The sequence below is a fragment of the Phaseolus vulgaris genome, chromosome 11 (assembly GCF_000499845.2).
Source record: "Phaseolus vulgaris cultivar G19833 chromosome 11, P. vulgaris v2.0, whole genome shotgun sequence".
NCBI classification, from domain to species: Eukaryota; Viridiplantae; Streptophyta; class Magnoliopsida; order Fabales; family Fabaceae; genus Phaseolus; species Phaseolus vulgaris.
This window is the reverse complement of record NC_023749.2, coordinates 2,700,818-2,726,140: the sequence shown is the minus strand read 5'-3', so window position 1 is coordinate 2,726,140 and position 25,323 is coordinate 2,700,818. Positions and strand designations below refer to the sequence as shown.

Below are 25,323 nucleotides of genomic sequence, written 5' to 3'. Positions count from 1 at the left end.
ATATAGTTTGAATTGTATTGTATAGAAGCAGAGAAGTTTCTCTGAAGTTGACAGCAATATTGCAAAGTAGAGGGTTCAGCAGTGTGAGTGTTAATAAAGTTAATTAAAATGTTTATCAAGTTCTTCCATTGCCAATGTATCCAACAGTGAATCCACCTCCTCATCCTTCTCATCCTCAATGTTCATTCCTGATCTACCTTCCCCCTCTGTTAAGGCCATGGCCCTCCATGCTTTCTCCAACACTCGGCTACTTTCTCCTTTAAAATTATTCCACATGTGAAACTCCCTATGCATTGCTGGTAAATTCAAACTTGTTCTCTTGCTTAATATTTTATCCTTATCACTGATCATCTTGTGACGACTCCACACCAAAGAGGAACTGGGATCTTGACTCATGAACTTGATATCCTTCATGTTAGTCTCACTTTTGTACACATAAACTCCCCATGAACATAGACTCAAGTTTGTTTCACAGAAAACTTGTATGGTCTTCCAAACCTTACCAACTCCGAAACCTGCATCCTCCCCCTCCTCAAAACCGAACAAAACTCGCAGGTCACACAACAACACATGATTCTCGGAAGCAACGAAATTATGGTACCGTCTGCGTTTACCTTTAATGAATAAGTGCATTCCAACAGTTTTCCAGCGACCTGGCATTGTTTCTCTCTTGGCTTTGGCATCCACTTCACTGAACACTAAAGCTAGAGCAACAGCTGGGAACTTTATACGCGCTCTGAAAACTGGAAACCCTCCTTCACTAACATAATCAAACCATTCTGGAATCACCCTTTTCGGCATCACCACTTCTAATCTTTTCATCTCTCTACGGACCTGTGAAACATAATCCCACACACCAGAAAAAAAACTTATGTAAACTCCATTGTAAACTACACAGGTTTATGTTTTCCATTCTTTTGTGAAGAATGAAATAATATGAAAATGAAATTGTCAAAAAGATCTCTTAAAGACCAAGATCCAAGTTGTTGGCTATGTAAATATATATCAGTAAAAAGTAGTGCTATACTTAACCTGAGACCATAAGATGTTTGATGACTCCGAAGTTAAGGAATAGCAGTATTTTGCATCTACTTTCTGAACACTTGACGGCAGTGCTGGAATTTCTTGAAGCATAAGACAATACCTCAAGTGAAGACTTGTCAACTTAGTAGATAGTTTAATGCATGCTGGGAGAAACATAAAGGGGTTGCACGATATGTTTAAGTCTTTCAGGTTAGGAAAATGGTAAATAATCATACGAACATCTTTGTCTGATAGATAAGCATTGTCGAAATGTAATGTCTCCAGTTTTGGGCAAACTGAATGGCTTCCTTCGAACCTTATAAATGACTCTCGAAGTCGACGACATCCTCCAACTTTTAATGTGACAAAATTTGGCAACATAAATAAGCTACTTGGTAAATGTTGAAGTTCCTTGCAATCTGTCATCTCAAGAAAGTTAAGCCCAGTAAGTTTCTCGATGGATTCTGGAAGCATGTTAATGGCTGTGTCCACCATGTTAATCTGTAATTTGTTGTTCATCGTTCCACTAATTTCTGGAAAGAATGCTAGTTTTGTGCAGAGGTTTAAGGAAAGGTATTTAAGAGAAGGCAAATAGATTGTTGGCACAAAACTTCTGAGTAGTGTACATTCTGAAGCACTTAGGAAAACAAGGTTAGTTAGAAGTCCAACTGATTCATGAATGGTAACGAGTTTCTTGCATCCATCAAGTCTCAATTCTCTCAAATTCTTGGCCCCAGACACATCAGGAAATTCAGTAACCGTATCACAGTAAGAGATATTCATATAAGTCAGATGCTGAAATCTCTGCAAAAAGTAAGTAAATAACTTAACTAACAATTCATCCGCATTATGTTATATACAGTTGACCAAATGATAAATAATTAATAAGAAATGATATATTGATAACTGCATAGAACATGCACCGCATTTCTCTACCCAAAATTTCATTTTTTGCAAAAACACCCTTCCATTATATTATCAACCCTTATCAAATCACAGGTTGTATACTGATACTGATGCTGGTTGTGAAGATATCATTTTCGATAATTAATGCTGGTAAAAAGAATGAGACAGGTAAATGTAACACAGATATGCAAATTGAGGTAAAAAAAATTATGATGAGTTACATTATAAGATCAAGCAATTGTACCTTAAATGGCTCTTCCAGTACGAGTAAAGGACTTCTACTTAAATTGAATGCCCCAATTTTCCTGGGATAAAATCCTGATGGGAAGGACTGTGAAGGGTAATCCTTCCAATCAAGTAGCCTTAAGTTATTTGGGAGACAACTAGGCTCACGTGAAAAGCTGGTATTACGAACAATGAGAATTCTGAGATTCTTCATATTCTCAAACACAGTCTCAGTACAATTAATTTCTTCTCTTTGAGGGGGGTCAAGCATTAGTCCTTGAATCTTCCTACTTCCCTTTAAAACAATTCCAAGAGACATTAATTATGTTGTTTTAACACAAGCTAAAATGTTTAAAGATGGTAAAAACCAAGCAACAAAGTTGGCAACTCGCTTACCATATTATCAGCAAGTACTTGAAGAACATCTTCATGAAACCATAATCTGCTGCGTTCACCAATTTCATTCCACGCTTCCTCCTTGACAATCTCTTTACCCATGTCTTGTATCAGGTCATGCATCTCCAAACATTTGTTTTGGCTGTGAACAGTTAATAGAGATTTATTAACTAATGTACGAATGCCATCTCCTGAGTTGAAATCACACGCATCCAATACTCTTTCTACATATTCTGATCTTTGCCCTTTGAAGAAGCATGCAATGTCAAGAAAAATATTTTTTTCATTGAAGGGCAAGCTATCATAGCTTATTCTAAGAATTTTTTGAACATCTGGATGTGGACTCTTTTCATATCTTTTCAATGCATCTTTCCATCCACCCAAATCTTTTCCAATCATATGAGAGCCTACAAGTTTTAAGGCCAGTGGAAGGCCTTTGCAGCAGCTTATTGCACGATTTGACAGATCTTCATAGTTTGTTTCAGGACAACTCTTTCTAAATGCACTTTGACAGAAGAGTTCCAGAGATTCTTGGTTGTTTAGCACTTCCACTTCATATCTGTTGTTGATCTGACCAACCTCAAGCAAATGTTGATCTCTCGTTGTTACAATGATTCTGCTCCCATCCCCAAACCAAAATCTTCTCCCTGCCAAGTTTTCCAACTGTTCAATGTTGTCAACATCGTCCAGAACTATAAGAACTCTTTTTGAAGCTAGACTACGTCTTATTGTGTTGGTTCCTTCTTCTTTACTTCCCAACTGAATTTTTCTGTCCTCAAGAATCTCTGATAGAAGCCTTTGTTGCAGAAATTCTATACCCTTAATTTGATTTGAAGTTTCTCTAACGTTGGAAAGAAAACATGAACCCTCAAACTCCTTGTAAATGGAGTCATACAAAGCTTTGACAAGTGTGGTTTTGCCAATTCCACCTGTTCCATGAATCCCCAAGAAAGTGACATTACCAGACTTAAGATGCAGAAGTGATTTCAGTTCTTCGACTCGATACTCTCGTCCTACTATATTCTCATCACTTGACAATTCTTTAGGAGACACTTTCAGGAAAATCTTGCTAACAAGATCATCAATAAACTTGGATTCATCTCTCCTAAGATATGAACAATCATCCACATACATTCACAAGTTAAATGATTTAGAAAAAACCACAATTTTACAACTGTGAAAATTGTTCTATTTCTTCACATGAGATTCACATCTCAGGAAAAAAATATTTTTCTATACAATTATAATTTGGTGGAAGGTTGTCAACATTAATAAAAGCAGAGCTAATTATTTTGATTGATATGAATTAAGAACACAAACTATACAAATGAAATAACAAAGCACTGAAACAAATTAACATTAGAGATTGATGATTTAATACAGAGAGTAAAACTTTAGAATAAAATAAACAAATACATAACACAAAAAAAGGTAAAGTAGTGAATTGATTACTGGAGTTGTATACAATCCTATGTGATAGGTTTATGAATAAATATATATAATAAAGAGTAAATTTATAATTAAATGATATAAAAAAGTATTAAAATGATGTTGTATAAAAAATGAGTTGTCCATAATTACCTACCCTTGTTCAGATTTCAGATGTTCTCCTGTCATATCAGCTATGGCGTTCAAGGTTGACCTCCATTTGAGCACCTTCTCTGAGTCTTTTCCAAACCTTTTTTCATGCTTAATCATGGCCTCACCATAACTTCCATTCTGATGTCTCACATCTGACGGATCCACTTTGTAGAAGATTGGCCAAACGAGCTGGTTTTTGGACTCCTTGCATTCGATGATCTTCACAAGTTCATCAAGACACCAAGAAGAATCTGCATAGTTTTCTGATAAAACAACAATGGAGATATTTGATTCTTCAATGGCTCTATGAAGTACAGGGCGAATTTGATCTCCAAGCTTGAGTTCCGCATCATCCATGAAGGTGATAATTCCCCTCCGGCACAAAGCATGATAGAGATGACAAGTGAATGTGTAACGGGTATCTTCACCCCTAAAGCTAAGGAAAACTTCGTACCTAGACTTAGTTTCACACACTGCACCATCATTTGTCATCATTGTAGAAGCACTGGACTGAACACAGAAGATTGTGTTGGAACTATATCAGCTTTGAATGAAACACTGTATACGCTACAACTTATATAAGAAAACCGACTACAAAAACAATAATTAACTTCATATTAATGTTTAAGGTTCACTAGTAAAAAAACCCATTTACCACACCAAATACACACGTTTTTACTTGCCAAACACTGTCCGTTAAAATGGGGTATCATTTTTAAAATTAAAAGAGTGTATAACGGCGGTTGTGGGAGTAACCGCCGTCTTATATCAATAGCTTTAGTACTCGTTTTAAAACCCTAATTCAAAACGCGTTATTTACGCTGTTTTGCATTTGTCTTTTCGCTTGCTTGCTCTTGTACGATCTGTTTCTTCTTCTTCATCTCCGTTCTTGTAAGTTTCTTTTCCATCACATTCACTCATTGCATTTTCCATTGCTTATTATTTTTTTGTTTCTCGTATATGTTTTTCTTATTGGTTTCTTTCCTGATAAAGGTTTTCTTGACTACCATCCCTGTTTCATTGGGTACCATCACTGCTTTCTTTGCCGCCGTTACGTCGTCGCTGTCACCACCGCTAGCCGTCGCCGCTGCCGCCTTTGCTTTCACCACGTTTTGCTTCACGCGAGGTTGGTGATGTTTTTAAGTTCTTCTTTAATATTTTTTTTAATATTATTAATTTATATATTTATTATTAACTTATATTTAAATTATGTAATATTTATAATTAATTTAATAATTTTTAATTTGTATATTTAGTATTTATATAATGTGTATTTATTATTAATTTATGTTTATATTATTTTAGTTGTTAGGTTAGAATAAAATTAATATTGTTAGTATTTATAATTAATTTAGTGATTTTTAATTAGATTTGGTAATTTGATTTTAAATAATTTATTAATTTTTAATTGATATTTTTATTATTTATAATTGTAATTAAATTTGTTACTTTTATGTTGCATGTATATTTATAATTTTTTGATATATGTTGGTATTGAGTTCATGGGTGTTTGACCCTCGACAATTGATACGAGTTCGTATTGATTCCGAGGATGTTTGACTCTCGACAAATATGAGATTTCACACTCATTAGTGAACACCTGAATGACCATTACAGAACATAATGGATCGAGATTGGATTAACTCCGTCCGCATAAGTGATGAGTACGAAAGAGGAGTAGAAGAATTTATACAATTTGCGCAACGTAACGCCAATAATAATGGTCTTGATGGAGTAAAGTTTAGGTGTCCGTGCGTTAATTGTTTGAACGGAAGGAGATTGGATGTTAACAAAATCAGGGAGCACCTTCTATGTGATGGGTTTCTACGATCTTATACAACATGGACATGGCATGGTGAATTATTAAATTTACAAAGTGTTTCTGCATCAAAAGAATATGTGGGGCCTACTATGGATGATGTAGTACATGGTGAAGTACGTGATGATCGATTGAATGACATGATTTGTGATGTAGGAGTTGAGTCTTTTGCAGAACAAACGAGTAACACACGTCAAGAATTAATGGAGGAGATTAGAAAGGAGACTAAACGCGTGCGGCTAGAGTTGCATCCTGTTTCTAAGAGCACAAAGGGGAGTTGTGCAATTCCTACAACGTCACGGGGGGATGTCGTTGGCCATATAAGCCAATGTGAGTTACTGTTAGTGGGCGGCATGGTTCCTCGGGTGGCAGCCATTGGAAAATTCTATCAAGAGGCCACCACCTTACATAACATTCCTCTCTCGCCTGATGTGGTGAAGGTAACGGTGGAAAAAGTACGAGTACTTGATGCTCGTGTTCCACTACCTACAAATGAGGTAACCACTGTGGCTGATGCATTTCAGACATTCATAGGTTGGCCTAGACACCTCGTTCGAATTATACCAGAACCCCCGGTAATAATTTCATTTCATTATATTTATTTATATTTATATATTACATCTAATTTAATATAAATGTTCTTTATTTTGTAGAAACCTCGTCGAAAACCAAGTCCGAAAAAGAAGCATAAGGTTCCCATTGACGATCCTATAGTTTCCTTAACAACAGCTGCTAGTGAGATTGGTCAAGACCCTGTGGAGATTCCGTGGGATGATACTTTTTTTTGAAAGAGACACTGACATGCCACTATACATATACATGACAGATTTGTTAGAATTTGTAGTTGGAGATCAGAAGCTCAGTATAAATATAATTCAATTTTTTATGATGTAAGTATCTTTACCTATATTTCAATTTACTTTATGTTAAATTATTATTGATTATGCTTTAACTAATAACTTGTAGGTATTTGTCTAGAGTTTCTATTAATGACGGGAATCAAGATGTGTATGGATTCTTAGATCCCTATTATATTAATCCAATTGAAGCAAAGAAATCTAAAACCAAGTCATATATCACTTACACTATGAGTACAGAGGGAAAACAAATTTATCTTTGTCCTTATATTAATGAGTAAGTTCAATTATAAGTCGTCAATTATTACTATTTCATGTTTTAAGTATTTACTAACTTTTTTTATGATGATATAGGGGTCATTGGCAGTTACTTGTCTTATCCCCGGTTTATAAGACTGCTGTGTGGTTTTGTTCCCTGCACAAGAAGCCATCCACACATCTGAAGAATATAATTGATGTGTAATTACACTATAAACTTAACTGCGTGTGTTACTTAAACGTCTACTAACGCGATTTTTTGTATTAATCAGTTCATGGCTTGGATATAACATACTCAAAGGTCGATCAAGTTCAAATTATCAAAAGCTGACATGGTTGAACCTAAAGGTTTGTAATTTTTGTCTTTCTCTTTTCATTGTTTAACAATATTAACTTTTAATTTCTATTGAATTATAGTGTAATAGACAATCAAAAGGCTACGAGTGTGGCTATTACGTTATGCAATGGATGATTACTATTGTAAGAACAGGCATCAAAACAAATTGGGAGAAGGTAATAATATTTAAATTATTCTTTATAATTCTTTAACATATATGTATTTTAACACTAATTAATGATGTGAACCTTATTTTGTAATGCAGTTTTTTATGGATGAGAGCCCAGTGCCTTTGCCTGCCATAGAATGTGTGAGACATGTTTGGGCCACATATTTTCTTAATTTCTATAACTCTAGGATAGCTAATCAATAGGGTAAGAATTAGATAGATAGGAATAAGTTATTAGTGTTTGTAATGCATTTTTATAAATATATATAATTTGATTATCTGAATTTATGTACTTGGCTGGTTGGATTTTAATTGAACATGTCAATTTAGATGAAAAATAACATTAAACATAATGAACTAAAACGACGATTATGGTATTAATCGCCATGGATGGCATAAAATGGTGGCTATTACCCTAACTATTGTTTTATTCCTCATGCATGTATTGCATTCGCAAGTGATGAAAATGTGTAAAATGACAATTATGGTAATAATCGCCGTTTATATGTGTCATTAACACGATGGTCAAATGGCTGTCGTCTATGCTTGAAGATAATAGACTGCATGTTGAAACACAATGGTCTAAGAGTTGCCATTTTAATGCTAAAATAACCACCGTTTTTCACCTTCCCATCACTTGTTCTAAAGTCAAGTTACTTGAAATAATGTTATTATGATAAACTATATTATGTGAGGTAGTGACTTTTTCGACATCAAATGCATTGAAATAATATCATTTGGACTAATCACTACATTTGAATTATTGTTCGTTCTGAAGTTTGGAGTTCTATTATGGTTTTATCTTTGAAAAACACCTTAAAGAATTAATGGAAGAGATGTATATTTAAATTTGACTCTTAAACGATATAAGATCCGGAAAGAGTGGATAAACATATCTCCTCTTTTTATATGAGATATTTGTATCCAGATATATTTTAGTTCTTTCTAAGTATGACAAAGTGGTGTTCGTCTACCAGTCCATCGTCATTGTATTAGCCCGATCCCCCTAATCTGTTAACCTGGCTATACATAATTTGATTCATTGAAGTACTGTTGATATTTATTTTGTTAGATATTAAACCTTCTTTAATCAGAATATTAAATTTAATTCAATTTTAATGTTCTTCATTGCATTTTTATTGTGCAAAAATGATATAAATGACTACAGTTCATATAAATAGAACAAATTTTTTTTAGAAGTAGTGAGTCACCCCACCAACCCACCCTTTCACATATAATCTTGGTGCCAGCCAAAAGAAGGTCAAATTAGCCCACTTTGCCGTCCATACTTTCTTCCCCTTTTACAACTTAAAAATCATCTTACTTTCTAGTTTATTTTTTCTCCCTAAACTAAGCAAAAAATTAAAAATGTCATCATGCAATTATATTTCTTTAGTTATTATACCTAATACGTGAAATATTAATTTCTTAAATGCTATTAGGTATTTTAATAAGAATTTCTCCTAATCCATTGAGATTCCTTTAATAGAAATTTGGATAGTTTACATCTTAAATTTCCCTATTATATATAAAAAAAAGAACTCTGCTAATAATTAATATAATTTCTCCATAATTTTTTATAATAAATTGGTTAACATACAAAATAATTAATACCACGAACACTGTAGAAAATATTTTTTTATGTATGACTTTGTAAATAATGAAGCGTGGTATGCACGATGTACCATTTGGTTTTCAAAGTCAGACTTAATTTGCACAACTAATAAACACAACTTAAAAAAAAAATTCCAATAAATATTAGTAAATAGATTTATGTTTCACTCAAATTGATAAAATTGGTTTGTAAAGTGGAATTTAAGTTAAATTTATATATATATATATTATGATATTAATTGGTTAGGAGAATTTTGGTCAACTTTATTTTATGTTATTTAAAGATAATTTAAGATGAGATTTTTTTTTTCTTTTGTATTGTGACGTTCGATATTATAGCAATGCTGAGAATAAAATTACACAGTTGACATGAAAGGTTGATGTCACATATAATTAAAGATAAAATATATAGAATTTTAGAAATAAATTAATAAAAAGTTTTGAAATTGTGAAAATAAAATAGAAAATATTGAAAAAAAAAGTATAAGCTTACCCAGATGCATGGATGATACAAGAGGAAGAGTGTAATGATGTAATGATATGAAAAAAATATTAAAATAATAATATTGTATTAAAATTTTGGGTTATATAATATGTAACATAATGATAACACGGATATGAACACGAAAATACGTATCATTTTTAAAATGTAGGACACAGAGACACGAATCTATATATTATATAATTTTAAATTATATAAATTAAAAATAAATATTTATGTGCAAAAATATGTTTCAGTATAGACTAGTTAAAAAGAATTTGTTCTTTACTTTTATAATCAGAAATTTTTAAAAATCTAACCAATATTTTTTAAATTAAACATTGCAATACATACCCATTAGAAGTGTTAGCCTCATAGGTTATACATGTATTATTACCTTATTTTTATATCATTTTCAAAGTTTAAGATAGTGACATGAACTACTCAGTGATGATGTTATAGTTTCTTGTCCGAGCCCTTTTCCTGGAATATTTGACAAACGTAGTTGGCACTGCTTCTCTAAGCGTCTTCAACAGGCGCTTAGCGAGACGCTGAAGCATCTTGTAAAGCGGAAATTGCATTCGCCAAAAAATGGCCACAGGAAAGAACACGCCGCAGCAAAACAAAACGGAAGCCCATTTCTGGTGGTTCTCCAACTGAATGGTGAGCAAAACGGTTGCACTGAACGTCAGCATGGTGCACACCAGCGAGAAGAAGAGAGAAGCAAACCCTAAGCTCAGTTTTTGCGGCAGAGACCTTCGGAAATCCCACAGCTCAAAAGGGGATGTTAGGATTGAGAGAAACATCACCACCGATGCCAGCGAGCTCACCAGTGCGACAACATCCGTCACAGTGAAGAAGAGAAACACGCGAGAACCGAGAAACACAGGCGTGCCGTTGTTCTGATTTGTGCCGCCCGGGATGGTGTAGGCCGCCGCAAAGACCACCGTGGCAACAAGGACAGACACGGTTGAGCATGACTGCGCCGTTTCCTTAATCCACCCTTTTGCTTCTTTGTGCATCTCCCGGTGCTCCATTTCCAAAACATCTTCAGCTGTTAGCCCGTCTTTGTCACAGTGCATCAGGTAGTATGCTGGAACAATCTCCTTCACTCGCTGCATGCTCATCATATACACAACAAATTGAACTAGTAATTAATTGAGAATTTCATTGCATGCATTAAAGGATCAAGGGAAAAGTTATGAACAGCAAAGTGATTGATATGTTATTATATGGAGCTTACTTCGTACCAGCGCAACTCGTCTTGGAGTTGGAACGCAACACCAGGTAGGTGCTGTTCTACGTAAAACTCCATTCTCGAAATTTGGTGCAAGAGAGTACGACCTTCTGCAGTAATCCGGAATGTCAATGATTTGAATGCTGAATGTTTCTTTAACAAGTTAAAGATCTTGAGCTGCCGGTGCTTCACGGCCATGTGCAGAACGTTGTGTTCATCCTGGCTAACGTGACAAATGGCCTCGGGAAACTTGTCAATGATTTTCCCAACGATTTCCACGATTCCTGACCCAGCTGCCATGAGAAGTGGCGTGTAGTTCTTGGAATGGGGAATGCTTGTTGAGGTGGTTATGGCTCTGTAACTTCTAGAACGCGACATTTCACTATTGGTCTTGTGCATCTCCTTCATGTGGTGAATGTGTTTGATCCTGTCTGATTTGGAGGAAAGAACTGGCAGTACAATCAAGGGTTGAAAGTTTTCGTGAAACGAATTCTGCCATGAAAAGTCTCTCTGCACTAACATCTCAGACAGATGCTCTGCTAGCTTATGCTGCTTCTTTAGTTTCCATATACGTCCAATCCCATCGAACTCTGCACATTCATCATCATTGCATAAAACTGATCAAACACAAACCAACTATAAGACACAAACATAACATCTGTTAGTAATTAAAGCTAGCTGTAACTTGTAACCTTTTGCCAGAGTTCTCCAAATAGCATGGTTGATCCTTGAAAGAACTGCAAATTTGTGAATTTTGTTACTTGAGCAGTGACTTACACTTGTGATTTGTATTTTCCATTAGGAATTTCATTTTTCTTAATTCTTGTGTGTGTAATGAGGTGATTATGCCTACACATTAACAAAGGAAAATGTTACTAGGTTGAAAAGTTACCCGTTTATAAACTATAATTTGGCTAATACAATTTCAAAACTATCCATTTCAATAAAATGTTGGGTGTAATCTGATCCAGAATTGTTAATATATCAGTATTTATTAACAAACCATTTTCACATATTGTGAACATATCAACCCTCATTAACAACAAAGTATATTCATAACTAGGAGTACCTGAACTAGGAAACTTGGCCTTATCTTGTTGGCCACTTTCTATATCGCTCCTCTGATGTCTGAAGTCAGCACTGGCATTTTCACCATCATCATGGCTTCCATATCCTTCCTCAGGAAGCACTGTCAGCCAAATTTCAATCGATGAGCACCAGTTGATGTTGTGTATATATACCAATTATGTTCAAAGGGGAAGTGTGACTTTTTGAAAAAAATGATTGAAAAAATGGGGATTTGGGAAAATGGAATACTGAGACAGAGAGATGTACAGTAATATATAAGAGTCTTCAATGTTCCCATGGAAGGTGTTTGACTCCGAAATACAAGTGGCATATTGGATAGAAGTTGAAGACATGTCATTCCATTCATATCCTTGTGTTGAGCTAGCTTCTCATCCATATTCAACAACCAAATACTCACATCTATAGAAAGAGACAAGAAACAACACCCTAGTCACTGTCTTCATATATACATTCTTGAAAAAAATATTCCTTAGCTTTTCTGAATTCTACACTTCCCTTTACATATTAAAAGGATGTATAGAGTACAAAGTGAGGGAAGCACGTACCAAAAAACTGTCCAAGAATGCTTGCATGAAGAATGGAATGTTTGTCATATCTAACAAAAAGCCTTCTGATGTCACCATGAGCATGTTTGGCCATATACTTGAGCATCTTAAGCCTGCCAAGCTTGGCAGCCCTAAAGAGAGGGGTTTCACCTGAGTCATTCACGATCTCCACCAAAGGAACCCTTTTCTTTTCTTCTGCTACTTCTTCTGGTGCTGCTTCATTCTCAAACTCCAACACAACACCAGCCATCTCCACCCTAGTACAGAACACGATCTCATGCAGAAGGGTGTTATTCACACAATTCCCCTTCCTCAATGCATGCCACCTCTCTTCCTCACTCAGCATTTCCAACAACTCACGAAGAAGCCCTGGATTGTTGGAACGTGTTGCAATGTGAATGGCAGTGTTCCCAAACAAGTCAAAAGCCCCCACCAAACTCTTCTTGTCTCCCTCCAAAATTTTCTTGAACATTCTCCAGTTTCCACCCCTTGCAGCTCTTTGAGCTCTTACCGTTGTCTCATCAAACATTGACACTTCTCCCTCTACCATTTCTTTCTCTTTCTGATTATTGCAGCACTGCTCATGCACACTCTAGCTAGATTGTTGAATGTGTGTGCATTTTGATTTAGTTTTGCATTGGTGTGAGTGACTAAAGGGTTTATCATTATTTGTATATGCTCTGATTCTTGATTAGTTCCACAAGGAAAGTTTCCTGCACTCTTTCTCTCTTTTGTATACATATTATTCTAAAGTGCTGTCACCATTCTTTGCTTACATGAACAAAAGATATATATAATCAGTAAAAAAGTTTATTCTGTTTATATCAGTTTCACTTTTTCATCTTCTCTTATACATGAATGCAGAAAGTTGAAGAAAGAGATTAAATTTGTTTCAGATATGAAAAGATGCTTGTTTGATTGAAACATTATGATAATAATTAATCCTTCATTATACTTTTATATTACTTTGATGTCTTCATGTATCAGGAATTATGAAGACATTATGACAGTATTAAACTTTCCGAATGTCTGGAATCTATTTTTTTTCTTTTGCAGAAGCCCTCTAAGGAGTGCATGTTTGTGATTGAGAATCAATGTCTTTCTGCTTTAAATAATCCCTGCTGTGTTTTAAAATTAGGGGAAATATTGTGCCTTCGTTAGGTTAAACTCAATATCTTAAAATGTACTCTTTGACTCATTCTGTTAGTCAAATATAAATTATTAATTACGAGTTAATGTGGATGAGTTATTTGAATTTGAAATATATATATTGAATCTCAAACTTTTTTTTTGTTTGAAAAAAAATAATAATTTAGTTTTAAATAAAAGAAATAAATATATTAGATCTTTAGTAGAAAAAGTCGTATGGTATTTTAATAATGGAGTATAATTTTATGTAGTTTATTACTAATTTTTAATAAAAAATAAAAATAAAATATTTAATATATGTTTTGAATTTCAAATGAACTGATTTCAACAAATCTTAGTTGAGATAAGTTTAAAAATTAAGTTCAAATATATAAGATATAACTAGTTGAAGATGAAGAGTATGTTCAAAGAGTGATATTTAATAATCAGTTTGGGAGAAATTAATATTCAAAATCTTTTAAGATGATTTATAGTCATTAATTTAGAGAAGATCACTTTTTAGTTATCCGTTTTAGGAAATTAATTCCTAAAGTCTTATTTCAATTGAAGAGTGATTTCTAATCATTGATTTTGAGGAGATGGACTCTTTAAATTTTTTATCGTTCGAAAAGTGATATCTTATTATTGATTAGTATATCTCAAGTTTCATTCATTCAGTTCATTTTAAGAGATTTAACACAATTTTTGAAAAATATTCACAAATTTTTTTCTTTTTAAGAAAGAAAGCTTAATAAATTTTTTGCAACTTATTTAAAGAGAGAAAAAAAAAATTAACTCAACCCATTGTACATCATCAACCCATTATGCATCACCACCATAACCCAAAAAAACCTTTCAACAACAAAAGTTCAACCATTTTTTTTTTCTCAGTGTCCATTTTTGTTTACCATAAACTCATTTATTTAATCTAATTCATTTTGTCAAAGTTTATCTGCATCAGAGTCAAAGTTTCATCATTTTGTCAAGATAGTTCGTATTTGTGTTTATTTTTGTTATTAATTAAAATTAAATTTACATATATATAAATCGTACAGTAAAAATTTGATTACATTAAAAACAACACAAGTGATTTTTGGATTTATTACGATAGGGACTCAACCACGTTTGTGTTGTGGAAGTGGTGGCTGGAGTAAATATAAAAAAAGAAAAAGAAAAGAAAAAGAAGGTTTGGAATGGAAGTTGGAGGGATATGATCCACTGAATGAAGGTGAAGTAGCTGAAATGAGCCGTTAGGATAAGGCAGAGAGAGAAACACACAGAAAACAGAACAATGGCCACTCTGCAATTCACCTTCACCGATTCAACCTCCTTGTTCAGGCCTTCTCTACCTTCTTCCAGAACCTTCCCTCGGAATCGAAGCCTCGTTGTCAAAGCCTCTTCTTCTTCCTCTTCTTCCGACGACATTTCCCGGAGCAGGAGACGCTTCCTCGCCGAGACCACCGCAATCTCGGTTTCGCTTCCTCACTTGGCGGCCAGGGCCGAAGACACGCTTTCAGAGTGGGAGAGAGTGTACCTCCCTATCGACCCCGGCGTCGTGCTTCTCGACATCTCTTTTGTCCCCGACGACCCCAACCACGGTATCGTAAATTCGTAATATGCTCTCGTTTCGCCTTGGATGCTGTTGTTTTGGTTTGAATTGGAGTTAAATGAATGAACGGTGTTCTCATTGTAGGATTTCTTCTCGGGACGAGGCAAACAATTCTGGAGACGAAGGACGGAGGAAACACTTGGGCTCCACGTTCGATTCCCTCTGCCGAGGACGAAGATTTCAACTATCGCTTTAATTCCATCAGTTTCAAGGGGAGGGAAGGGTGGATAGTTGGAAAGCCTGCGATTCTGTTGTACACTGCTGATGCTGGAGATAGCTGGGAGAGGATACCTCTCAGTGCTGAACTTCCAGGGGATATGGTTGGTTAATGGTTATGCTTTGCTATTCATTCCGTTAATGATGTTTGTGTTTATTTCTATATTGTGAAATTTGTACTGAAATGTGATGTGATGTGATGTATTTCAGGTGTACATAAAGGCGACTGGTGAGAAGAGTGCAGAGATGGTGACTGACGAAGGTGCTATATATGTTACTGCTAACAGGGGTTACAACTGGAGAGCTGCTGTTCAGGAAACCGTGTCAGCTACTCTTAACAGGTGAGTTTCCAATAATGCAGAAGTGTCTATGTATGCATGGAACTGTCATGGATATGGTGTGGTGTAGTAATGCTATTCTTTCAAATTAGTATGATTGAAGTGTTAATAAAATTGAAATGTTCGAGGTTTGCTATAGGATGAGTGTTGATGGGGTTATTTGTTGAAGTTTGACTTCTTTAGCTATGTGCTTCAAAAACTCATTCATTGGGTTATCTTTTGTATTATGTGTTGAACATTTTCAGTTTCATACGTCAAGGCATTTATCTATCTGTGTTGCTTCTTCAGAACAGTTTCTAGTGGTATTAGTGGTGCAAGCTATTACACCGGGACTTTCAACACTGTCAATCGCTCTCCAGAGGGAAAGTATGTTGCAGTCTCAAGTCGCGGCAACTTCTACTTAACCTGGGAGCCTGGTCAGGTTAGGATTTTACTTCAGGATGACATTTTTTTTGCCTCTGTTGTGCCTGGTACTTGTGCTTTCCCTTTCCTAGAATTTCAATTATGAGAAAATGTTCGCCTGAAATGAAATTATCAATATGGAAATTCTAAAGCAGCAGCCATAAGCTAGTCAGGTTGAATAGATTACATACAGTTGCTGAAGTAATGAAAATATTTTCTGTGATGCTGGGTCTTCTTTTGTGTAAGGCCCAAAAAGTAAGCTAAAAGTGATGTACAAAACTTTCCTATTGGATTTGTCCTAGAATTTCTTGTTTTATGTATTCTTTATTTGTTTTCATCCAGTTGATTCCCTGTATAGAATATACTTCCGAGGAAAAAAAATTATTTAACAACAGACAAAATCAGAGGATTTTCTTTTTCTTTTTCACCAGCTTTTTTACTGTAAAAAAATTTCTTCCTTTCTGAATGCTTAATGATTCTAAAGTCTATGGTGATCCATTAGACCTTCCTTAGGATATACATCTCGGATAGTGGCTTATATTTAACCATGAGATATCACATTGACTGGTCATTTGTCTTCTGCATAGTGTTTGGTAATAACTGTTTTATTTTATTTTATTTTCAGCCATACTGGCAGCCACATAATAGAGCAGTTGCCAGAAGAATACAGAACATGGGATGGAGAGCTGACGGTGGTCTGTGGCTTCTTGTTCGTGGAGGTGGTCTTTATCTCAGCAAGGGCACAGGGGTAAGTAATTCTGAGAATGTCATTGTGAATAATCTTTTAAATATTTTCGCAAGTCTTAAATTAGTTTTGAATTTTGATACCCTTCCTCATTGGGACATTTCCATCTATATGTTATACATTCATAGGCTTTACTCTCTCTTTCATTTGTTAACAAGGACACTTCTGTCTTTTATCAAACATCTTTCTTGCATTCACTTTCCTTGTGTTGTTGTCGCATAACACTAAGTGCATGTTTGGAAATGGATTGATTTTAGAAAATAATTATTGACAGGCACGTAATAAATTTATCATATTTATCTGTGTTCCCAATTCAACTAGCCCAAAATGTTTGAGTCGCATCTTGTTAAACTAGGGAGAAGTTGAAGAGGGTTATAAGAATGAAAGCCCTTTCTAAGAAAGCGCTCAAGTGCTTGAAGCTTTTTTGTTTCTGTTGTTATTGTACTAACAGGATAGATATCTAAAGTGGTGGATTAAAATCTGTTGATAAAAGATATTTGGCTCTGTCGCACATTTTGCTTGCTGTAGGTCTGCTTCATTTCTTTTCAAATATGAACAGATGTATATTATTGTTGCAGTTAACTGAAGAATTTGAGGAGGTTCCTGTTCAAAGCAGGGGTTTTGGCATTCTTGATGTTGGATATCGTTCAACGGTAAAGTATTCCTTCATTCAAAGAATTGCTTTATTAAGTAAGCAATTCTTGCGTGTAAAAGTCTAGCCACAGTTCCAAAAGAAAAATGAAACATTTGAAATATGACTATTGCCTCTACAGTTCTTGCAATATTTTTTTTTTTAATTTTTAAACCAGACAGCAATGCGGAAGCCATTCTTTTGTATATATAATTTGCTAAATATTTATACAGGAGGAGGCTTGGGCAGCAGGGGGAAGTGGTATTCTTTTGAGAACTACTAATGGTGGCAAGTCATGGATCCGCGACAAAGCTGCTGACAACATTGCTGCAAATTTATACTCAGTCAAGTCAGTCTGACTACTACTAAGCCTCGCTTTTATAATTATAGCTATTTATCTGTCTACCCTTGAAAAACTAAAATTTACTTGGACAAGTTCCCTGCCCAACCACATCAGGCTCCACATGTTGCTTTTTTTAATATTTATATTTGAGTAAATTACACTCATTTCCCCTATCTTTTTTCAGATCTTGCCCCACACCCTTCATTGTTTGGAGACTTGTAGAAAACTCCTTAATCGTTTTAAGAACATTACACTAACACCCCTTATAAATGACATGACACTAATTTCTCCTAATTGTTTGAAAAATGCTATGTGTAACCCTTATAAAGGTGGTTGTTGTAAACCTAAAGAAAACAAATATATTATGTGCAATCTGAAAAAATATTAGGGGATCCTAATATAATTTACTCTTTGTATTTTTTTTTTGTCTTTATGATACTTCTCAATTTTATGATGGATACAGTTGAGTGGAAGTACACTATTATCTTTTATGTTTTAAAAAGAACGGGATGACAAATTTTCCAGGAAAGAGTATACAGGAGTTTTGAAAATTGGTTTATGCTATTTTGAAGGTTATAAAACTTCTGTAAGTAAAATGTTCTTGTATATGGTCTACTTGCTGCAGGTTTATTGACGACAAGAAGGGATTTGTATTGGGGAATGATGGAGTCTTGCTTCGCTACCTTGGATAGAGTTATAATTCAACATGGTAAGTAGTCTTTTACTCCTGATTCTGGATGGACATTAGCATCATATCTTTGAATATCACTTGTAGTTTTTAGAAGCAGAAAATGTCAGCAGAAAGAACTCCTTCCTGTCTTTCTGCTTTACAATAAGACAGAAGTTGTAGAAGAAAAGAAAAAAATTGTGGGGAGAAAAATAATGACTATTAACTAGACAAGACAATTTATGAAGTAAATCTGAAACTACCTTCAACAATCAGGAACTTATTATCTAAATGCTAGTTATATGATTTTCATTTGATCCTCCTTGGCTACATTAATTTTGTGGTTAACAAACGCATGCTAGGCTACCAGGACCTCAAGCATAGGATCATGATTCCTCTTTTATAATTCAGAACATTCATTTTAATGTTGGTCTGAATGGTTTGACTTCATGATTGAAATAAGTAATTTTGTAGGTTTGTTGCCTCGATTGCAATTTTGGTAGCAGATTACATATCCATGCTTAACATTCGTTACTGTGGAGAAAGCTATGAGATCAAACCAACTCCTTGCTGTTGTGGTAAAAAATTGTGAGGAAGTATAGGAACAAACTTTACTACTGTAAAGAGAGCTATATTATGTCAATGTAAAATTGTAATTGCCACGTTATTATTAAAATTCAATTTTGTAATGCATATGCTGTACTGCAAAACTAAAGTATTGCATAAGCACTTCTTCTATATAAGAGTTTATCACACGATAGATTATATCATTAGCTGTTATTTCAATAAGCATATTTGCATTCAGATCCATACTCTGATAACCGACAAATTTATCAAACAGGATTAAATTCTTTTGAAATTGGTAGTTTTTTAAAAAATTATCCTTCCTTAGTTCGCCCTTGTCTTTTAAGAAGCTCCAAGTTTGTTTAGGAAACACGACTTTACATTAAAAAAAAATAATTCTCCATCCACTTTCATACCTTCTTCACATCCATGTTCTTTATTTAATTTTAACAATTTAAAACACAAACTAAAATTAACAAAATGTGTAATCTTCGTTAACTTCTTTTTAATAAAAATAAAATCTTAATATGTTCTAAATAAAATTTCTTATAAAAAATAAAGTTAATAAAATCGTTATATTTAAATTGATTTTTTATTTTAAAAAACTTATTTAATATGATTTATTTTTAAATGTTAAGAAAAAATTAAAAACAGTACTAAATTATTTGAGCAATGTCATAAAAATATTAATTAATATTAATTAAATTATTTCTCTTCTAATAATGAAAAGACTAAATCAAATAAAAAAAAATATTTAAAACACATGTTTACTTTTATTATTAGTTTGAAAAAAATATTTTTTTTCTAAAATTTTTAAAAAAATGCAAAGATAAAGTATAAAACTTAAAAAATTATATGTTAAATATAACTAATATTTTCGTCAATCCTCACGTATAATAAAATGATGAAATTGTTTTTTATATTTCACTAAAACTATAATTTTAATTTAAATATCAAAATCTTATTATGAAATAACAAATTTAAAATAATTGTTAATTAAGACATTCAAAACATAATTATATACAATAAAATAGACCCACCTCTTATAAAGTCTACCTTATTTATCGTCATCAATATCTCATATATTGGTTTTCATTTTAATTTATTTTATATTAAAAATTCTCACTAATCTATTAGTCATCTTTAAAAGGGTTAAATTAATTTGTGTCCCTAAAATATTCTAGAAATATGAATTATTCTTTTCAATTGTGTATTTGAATTTATATTTTTTTAATTGGATTTTTTCATCTTATTGTTGTCATGAAAATTATTTGGGTAGGTTAATTGTGTAAGTTTACTATAAGGATAGTGTAGAGTGAAGTCTGGAGGATATTGTGAGAAATCTTCAGATTAAATGTGAGAATGTTAACTTCAAAAAATATAAGAATATTCAATATAATACTTAGATTTAGTGACAATTGTGAATTTAATTGGATGTTTGTAACTAGTTTTTCTAGACAGAAATGAGATACAAAAGCCAGTTAAAAAAATATAAATTCAATTAGAAAAGCAACAAAAGATGTTGAAAAATGATCAAAATTGGAACAGAAATAGATTCATTTAACCTAACATGAAAAGTAAAAAAATATAAATTAAAAAATATGGTTGATAGTAGTCTTAAATCTCACAAAACATAAATGGTCCTCAATTTTTTAAATAGATAAATTTTTTATTTAAGAAATAATTTTAGTTTCAGTCTTTAATATATGATTTTTTTTATTGTCTAATCATTTCTTTAGACTAATTTTTTAAGTCAATTATGTTATTTGTATATTACTGAAGTTAAAAAGGGTAATACAATCTAGAATATTAAAAAATCATATATAATAAATTATTTATTTGTTAACTGTTTTAATAATACACGTGATTTTACAATGAAAATATATAGCATATCAAATGACAAAAGAATACTTCAGTTGATAGGATGGAAGTATTTTAGAGATAAATTAAGAAGAAAGTAACAAATACAATATAAATATTTTTTTTGAAATTTAAATTTAATGTTTTTAATTTGTTAAACACATAATTTGAAAAATAATTTATTAAATACTAAAAAAATAAAATTTAAATTAAGAACCTAAAACTTCTACAAACAATTTTTTTTATCAATTTTTTTTAGGATAAATTTCACCCTCTGTCACTGTTCCGCCATTTAGTTATACTCTAAAACCTTTGTGCAGTGCTTCTCCTTCAGGCCTAAACCCTTTCGGCGGCGGAAACCTTAAACAATGGTAATGTCTCTGTCTCTCTTTTTCTGCGTTCTTTTTTCTCATTTTGAATATCGTTTCCGTTTTTGTAACTCGCCGTATCTTCTTCTTGAATGAAACAGAGGAAGAACAAACCTGGGTTCAGAAAACCCTTTGTGATGAAAAAGCTGAAGCAACCGCAAGAGCAACCCACCGTGGATCCTGTTACGGGAAAGAAAATCCCTAAAAGTTTCGTCTTTTCACGAGGGAAGATACCGGCCAACCTCAAACAGCTTCAGATGGACCTCAGAAAGTTGATGCTCCCATATACTGCTCTCAGCCTTAGGGTTAATTTAATATCCCCTTCTTCTTCTTTACTTTCGATGTTCATCTTTGGATTAACTTTGTAGAGATTGCTGTGATCCTTTTTGGGCTGAATTCAAAATTGCTTCTTAATCTGTGTTCCTGAAAATATATAGTAAAATTTATAATTTGTGAATGAGAAAAACAAGTTTTCCTGTGATTAAATCCCCATACATGGGGATTATCTTGCATAGGGTTAATTCCACATAAGAAGTAGTGTTGTGTTGGAGTCAATTTAAATATTTGAAAGGATAATCTCGTCTTTCATAGTGGTCTTACACGGTTTGAACGAAATTGTTTTGTGTGAAGTATGTATCATTGTGTGTCTTAATGTTGATTATATATTTTTATGTCTTCTATTTTGCAGGAGAAGAAACGGAATAATTTGAGAGACTTTCTGAATGTTGCTGGACCCTTGGGTGTCACACATTTCTTCATATTGTCAAAAACTGCAACTTCTCCTTACTTGAGGGTTGCAACAACCCCTCAAGGGCCTACTCTTACGTTTAAGATACATGATTACTCGTTGGCTGCTGACATTGCTCGATCTCAATTGCATCCTAGATGCCCTAAGGATCTTTTCAAAAATTCTGCTTTGGTAAAGTATTCTTTGTACTCACTTGCAACTGAAGTGTTACAGAATCTTAAAAGTTAGGCATAAATGATGACTTTTTGTGATATTATTTGTTCTTCAAGCCATTCACCCTGTTATTATCACCAGATTAGTGTATGCAAGTGAATGTGATATGAAGAGATGATTTATTATGTTTTAATTTTAATCCTTATGAAGTACTATTCCTAAACCCTAAACCCTGTCAACAAAAGACCTCTTAGTTTGTATGTGCGTTGATGATAATAGTTCTTGCACTGGACATTAACTTGTTTAATGTCTTATTTATGTTCGTTCGCATGTTCTTATCAGTTTCATGTGCGGCTTAGCTACTAATGGTAGACTAGTAGTATTTGAGGAGGGAAGGGTTGAAACTTTGATTTAAAATATGTAATAGTTTAAGTTGTATACCTTCGTTGTTTGTTTAACATTTATGTCTCTGCGTTTTCTTGCCAGATTGTGCTTTCTGGATTTGTGAGTGGAGAGTTACCTCTACGGCTTACAACTAACATGTTTCAAAATATTTTTCCAACAATTGATGTCAAAACAGTGAGTTTATAGGCACATATACACATCCCTGACTTACTTGACACCCAAGTCCTTCATCTCTTAATACCACTGTTTGTTATTTCAGATTAAGCTCTCCACATGCCAAAGAATCGTGTTGCTTAATTATAACAAAGACACTAAGCTCATTGATTTTCGGCATTATTCCATAAGATTACAACCTATAGGTGTTTCCCGCAGATTAAGAAAACTTGTACAGAGCCATCAGGTTCCTGATCTAAGGAATCTTCAAGATGTTAGTGATTTTGTCACAAAGTAAGATGCTTGCTTAATTAATCAAGTTTTCATTTTTTACTTTTTTTATTTTTATTTTTAATGATGATCTGGAAGAAAGCTTAAGTGATCCTTTTGCCTTTGCATTCTGTTATCTATACAAAATAATTAACCATGATGTTTCCTCTTCTTATTGTTTAACTTGTGATTTGTAAGGGCTGGTTATGGATCAGAAAGTGAAGCTGATGAAGAAGCAGCAACAGTTACTTTGTCTAGTGATATTGGTAGAGTTAATCGCGCTTCTACAAAAAGTGCTGTCAAATTGCAAGAGGTTGGACCCAGGATGACTCTTCAACTAGTTAAAATTGAGAAGGGACTGTGTTCGGGTGAAGTTCTCTTCAGTGAATATGGTAACTCATCCTACACTCCAACCTCAATCAATTATATTAGCTGTCTAATATTCACAAAAAGCGTGGATGTGAATAGCAGTTCATTTGAGCTAGTTCATATCTTGAATTGAAAGTACCAAATTCAGAAGTACTTTTTTATTTGACATATTCTCTTGATGCTGATAGATGACATTGTCATTCTTGTTAGCTTTCCGGTATAGTGAAATGGAGATCCTTCTGAAATCAATTGCATATATGCTGTAGAGAAGTCTTTGCTTCCTGAGCAACTCATAATTTAATTTTTTTTGCTTTTCCTCTTCTACCTTGATCATTGCTTACCCCTTGTTCATTTTTCTTCTAATTTTTTCTTTTCCTCTTCTACCTTGATCATTTCTTACCCCTTGTTCATTTTTCTTCTAATTTTTTCTTTTCCTCTTCTACCTTGATCATTGCTTACCCCTTAGTCATTTTTCTTCTAATTTAAAAGTCTTCAATTGCCTTCATCTATTGTCAACGAACTTGTTTTTTGCACATGCTTCCCACATAACCCTTTTCGGTCTGTACTAACTACTGTTCTTACACTTCCCTATTAGGAAAAACTGGAGGCAAAGAAGAAGGTGATGATGAGATGCAGGGTGAAGAAGATGCAGAAGGCGACAAAGAAGAGGAAAGTGAAGATGAAGATGAAGACGAAGATGAAGAACTTGATTAGTCTCGTAGTAGTTTTCCATGATCGTGTAATATTAATTTGTGTAGTAGATTTTTAACATTTCAAAACTGATAGTTCCACCGGAAATTTTTCATATCAAGTATTCTGGTGGTTGTGGCATACAATTCATATGTTTCTGGCAAAATCCATAAATTTTGAGTGATCAAACAATGTTCTTTTTTACTATCAAATGTATTTATAACTATACTTTCACCACCGCTTCCTTTGATTTTGATTTTTTGCTTTTAAAATGTGTTTATATTGCTCATTCCAATTTTAAGATATTTTGGACGAAAATATGTGGGTGTAAAGCCCTTAGATAACGCTTAAAAACAGATTCTTTTGCTTCTGCAATTTTTACATATTCGGAAGTTAAATCACACGGAAACACGAAGCAGATCCAAACACACCTACGTATGATTATTCTCTTATGTTTTATTTTGGAAGCACTTTTAATTGAAAGAAATAACATAAAATTAGTAACGTAACTAATGCACAATTTAAAAATAAAAGTTCATTTTCTGAAGAAACTATGTAAGAGTTTCTATAAATCAATAATATGTATGTATATAAGAGGTCATTTTATTAGTTTATGAAGGTATACTAATATAGATTCCAAAAGTATACTAATATTAGTGACGAATCACATGTATCACTGATTATTTACTTTTCAGAACAAAAATTAAATAACTCTAAAAACACATTAGTCATGTATAAAAACACAAAATAATTGCATTAGTCTTTAAGAATACTGTTAAGGTAAAACTTGTACCTCTTTTAAACATTCACTTTTTGACAGAAACTACTCTCAAACATAAGATTATTTAGTTTAATTTGATTCGGAAAAAATAAAAATCTATGTACTTTAAGCCCAGTATAACTGAGGCAAAAAAGCTAAAACTTGTATTAATGTTTAACCATAAAAGAAAAGTGTAATTCTTAACAGAAAAAATGACCACTCCCAAAATAAATATCTAATAAATCAAGGATACTCCCACATATATCTTGCACTGAAACATGGATTTTCAAATAATGGAAATTGTTGTTTGAGAGTAATAGTTCATTTTGGTGTTGATCATTTTAAGAGGGTTACTGAAGAAGGATTT

At 33.3% G+C, this 25,323-nt stretch overlaps 5 protein-coding genes across 8 annotated transcripts; 3 read left to right on the top strand and 2 right to left on the bottom strand.

Annotated features, from left to right (window-relative positions):
• Positions 1 to 3: 3 nt before the first annotated feature.
• On the bottom strand, positions 4 to 4,781 carry LOC137831218 (disease resistance protein Roq1-like). The gene is made up of 5 exons (XM_068638813.1): positions 4,136 to 4,781; positions 2,551 to 3,655; positions 2,174 to 2,449; positions 1,033 to 1,827; positions 4 to 834 (listed from the first exon to the last, which is right to left on the bottom strand). Exons 1-5 carry the CDS (start codon positions 4,624 to 4,626, stop codon positions 100 to 102), a joined length of 3,402 nt encoding a protein of 1,133 aa, XP_068494914.1. The 5' UTR covers positions 4,627 to 4,781; the 3' UTR covers positions 4 to 99.
• LOC137831236 (uncharacterized) lies at positions 4,780 to 7,863 on the top strand. 2 transcript variants are annotated; one of them, XM_068638832.1, is made up of 9 exons: positions 4,780 to 5,022; positions 5,125 to 5,257; positions 5,749 to 6,525; positions 6,604 to 6,840; positions 6,917 to 7,084; positions 7,162 to 7,266; positions 7,338 to 7,413; positions 7,483 to 7,578; positions 7,668 to 7,863. In XM_068638832.1, the coding sequence occupies exons 4-9, from the start codon at positions 6,722 to 6,724 to the stop codon at positions 7,773 to 7,775; spliced, it is 672 nt and encodes a 223-aa protein (XP_068494933.1). In that variant the 5' UTR covers positions 4,780 to 5,022; positions 5,125 to 5,257; positions 5,749 to 6,525; positions 6,604 to 6,721; the 3' UTR covers positions 7,776 to 7,863. The 2 variants fall into 2 exon arrangements, 1 of the variants encoding a protein (XP_068494933.1); XR_011084373.1 differs by lacking the exons at positions 4,780 to 5,022; positions 5,125 to 5,257 and having other exon boundaries at positions 5,382 to 6,525.
• Positions 7,864 to 9,970: 2,107 nt separating this feature from the next.
• LOC137823304 (uncharacterized) lies at positions 9,971 to 13,176 on the bottom strand. Its single transcript, XM_068628390.1, has 6 exons — positions 12,538 to 13,176; positions 12,239 to 12,391; positions 11,973 to 12,092; positions 11,596 to 11,640; positions 10,910 to 11,493; positions 9,971 to 10,781 (listed from the first exon to the last, which is right to left on the bottom strand). The coding sequence occupies exons 1-6, from the start codon at positions 13,085 to 13,087 to the stop codon at positions 10,107 to 10,109; spliced, it is 2,127 nt and encodes a 708-aa protein (XP_068484491.1). The 5' UTR covers positions 13,088 to 13,176; the 3' UTR covers positions 9,971 to 10,106.
• A 1,641-nt stretch (positions 13,177 to 14,817) lies between these two features.
• On the top strand, positions 14,818 to 19,376 carry LOC137810712 (photosystem II stability/assembly factor HCF136, chloroplastic). Of its 3 annotated transcripts, none has more exons than XM_068612122.1 (9): positions 14,818 to 15,263; positions 15,359 to 15,594; positions 15,701 to 15,831; positions 16,117 to 16,249; positions 16,856 to 16,978; positions 17,554 to 17,628; positions 17,840 to 17,955; positions 18,575 to 18,658; positions 19,091 to 19,376. In XM_068612122.1, the coding sequence occupies exons 1-8, from the start codon at positions 14,957 to 14,959 to the stop codon at positions 18,639 to 18,641; spliced, it is 1,188 nt and encodes a 395-aa protein (XP_068468223.1). In that variant the 5' UTR covers positions 14,818 to 14,956; the 3' UTR covers positions 18,642 to 18,658; positions 19,091 to 19,376. The 3 variants fall into 3 exon arrangements, 1 of the variants encoding a protein (XP_068468223.1); XR_011080954.1 differs by having other exon boundaries at positions 14,846 to 15,263; positions 17,840 to 18,006; positions 18,489 to 18,658; XR_011080956.1 differs by lacking the exon at positions 17,554 to 17,628 and having other exon boundaries at positions 14,844 to 15,263; positions 16,856 to 17,002; positions 17,789 to 17,955.
• Positions 19,377 to 21,297: 1,921 nt separating this feature from the next.
• LOC137810703 (peter Pan-like protein) lies at positions 21,298 to 24,433 on the top strand. Its single transcript, XM_068612111.1, has 7 exons — positions 21,298 to 21,411; positions 21,510 to 21,713; positions 22,097 to 22,327; positions 22,796 to 22,888; positions 22,974 to 23,161; positions 23,336 to 23,529; positions 24,102 to 24,433. The coding sequence occupies exons 1-7, from the start codon at positions 21,409 to 21,411 to the stop codon at positions 24,218 to 24,220; spliced, it is 1,032 nt and encodes a 343-aa protein (XP_068468212.1). The 5' UTR covers positions 21,298 to 21,408; the 3' UTR covers positions 24,221 to 24,433.
• Positions 24,434 to 25,323: the final 890 nt, after the last annotated feature.

What these genes read in the sequence shown, in the direction of transcription:
- LOC137823304 (XM_068628390.1), bottom strand. Translation starts at nt 13,087, where the DNA reads ATGGTAGAGGGAGAAGTGTCAATGTTTGATGAGACAACGGTAAGAGCT. An exon ending in GAAGACTCTTATATATTACT is followed by an intron (nt 12,093 to 12,238) that starts GTACATCTCTCT and finishes TTTGGCTGACAG; the next exon opens with TGCTTCCTGAGGAAGGATAT. An exon ending in ACGAGTTGCGCTGGTACGAA is followed by an intron (nt 10,782 to 10,909) that starts GTAAGCTCCATA and finishes ATGAGCATGCAG; the next exon opens with CGAGTGAAGGAGATTGTTCC.
- LOC137810712 (XM_068612122.1), top strand. Translation starts at nt 14,957, where the DNA reads ATGGCCACTCTGCAATTCACCTTCACCGATTCAACCTCCTTGTTCAGG. An exon ending in ATCTCAGCAAGGGCACAGGG is followed by an intron (nt 16,979 to 17,553) that starts GTAAGTAATTCT and finishes TTATTGTTGCAG; the next exon opens with TTAACTGAAGAATTTGAGGA. An exon ending in ATGTTGGATATCGTTCAACG is followed by an intron (nt 17,629 to 17,839) that starts GTAAAGTATTCC and finishes ATATTTATACAG; the next exon opens with GAGGAGGCTTGGGCAGCAGG.
- LOC137810703 (XM_068612111.1), top strand. An exon ending in CAACAATTGATGTCAAAACA is followed by an intron (nt 22,889 to 22,973) that starts GTGAGTTTATAG and finishes TTGTTATTTCAG; the next exon opens with ATTAAGCTCTCCACATGCCA. An exon ending in GTTAGTGATTTTGTCACAAA is followed by an intron (nt 23,162 to 23,335) that starts GTAAGATGCTTG and finishes GTGATTTGTAAG; the next exon opens with GGCTGGTTATGGATCAGAAA.
- LOC137831218 (XM_068638813.1), bottom strand. Translation starts at nt 4,626, where the DNA reads ATGATGACAAATGATGGTGCAGTGTGTGAAACTAAGTCTAGGTACGAA. An exon ending in TACTGGAAGAGCCATTTAAG is followed by an intron (nt 1,828 to 2,173) that starts GTACAATTGCTT and finishes TACTTTTTGCAG; the next exon opens with AGATTTCAGCATCTGACTTA. An exon ending in CAAACATCTTATGGTCTCAG is followed by an intron (nt 835 to 1,032) that starts GTTAAGTATAGC and finishes TATGTTTCACAG; the next exon opens with GTCCGTAGAGAGATGAAAAG.
- LOC137831236 (XM_068638832.1), top strand. Translation starts at nt 6,722, where the DNA reads ATGATACTTTTTTTTGAAAGAGACACTGACATGCCACTATACATATAC. An exon ending in CTTTGTCCTTATATTAATGA is followed by an intron (nt 7,085 to 7,161) that starts GTAAGTTCAATT and finishes ATGATGATATAG; the next exon opens with GGGTCATTGGCAGTTACTTG. An exon ending in CTGAAGAATATAATTGATGT is followed by an intron (nt 7,267 to 7,337) that starts GTAATTACACTA and finishes TGTATTAATCAG; the next exon opens with TTCATGGCTTGGATATAACA.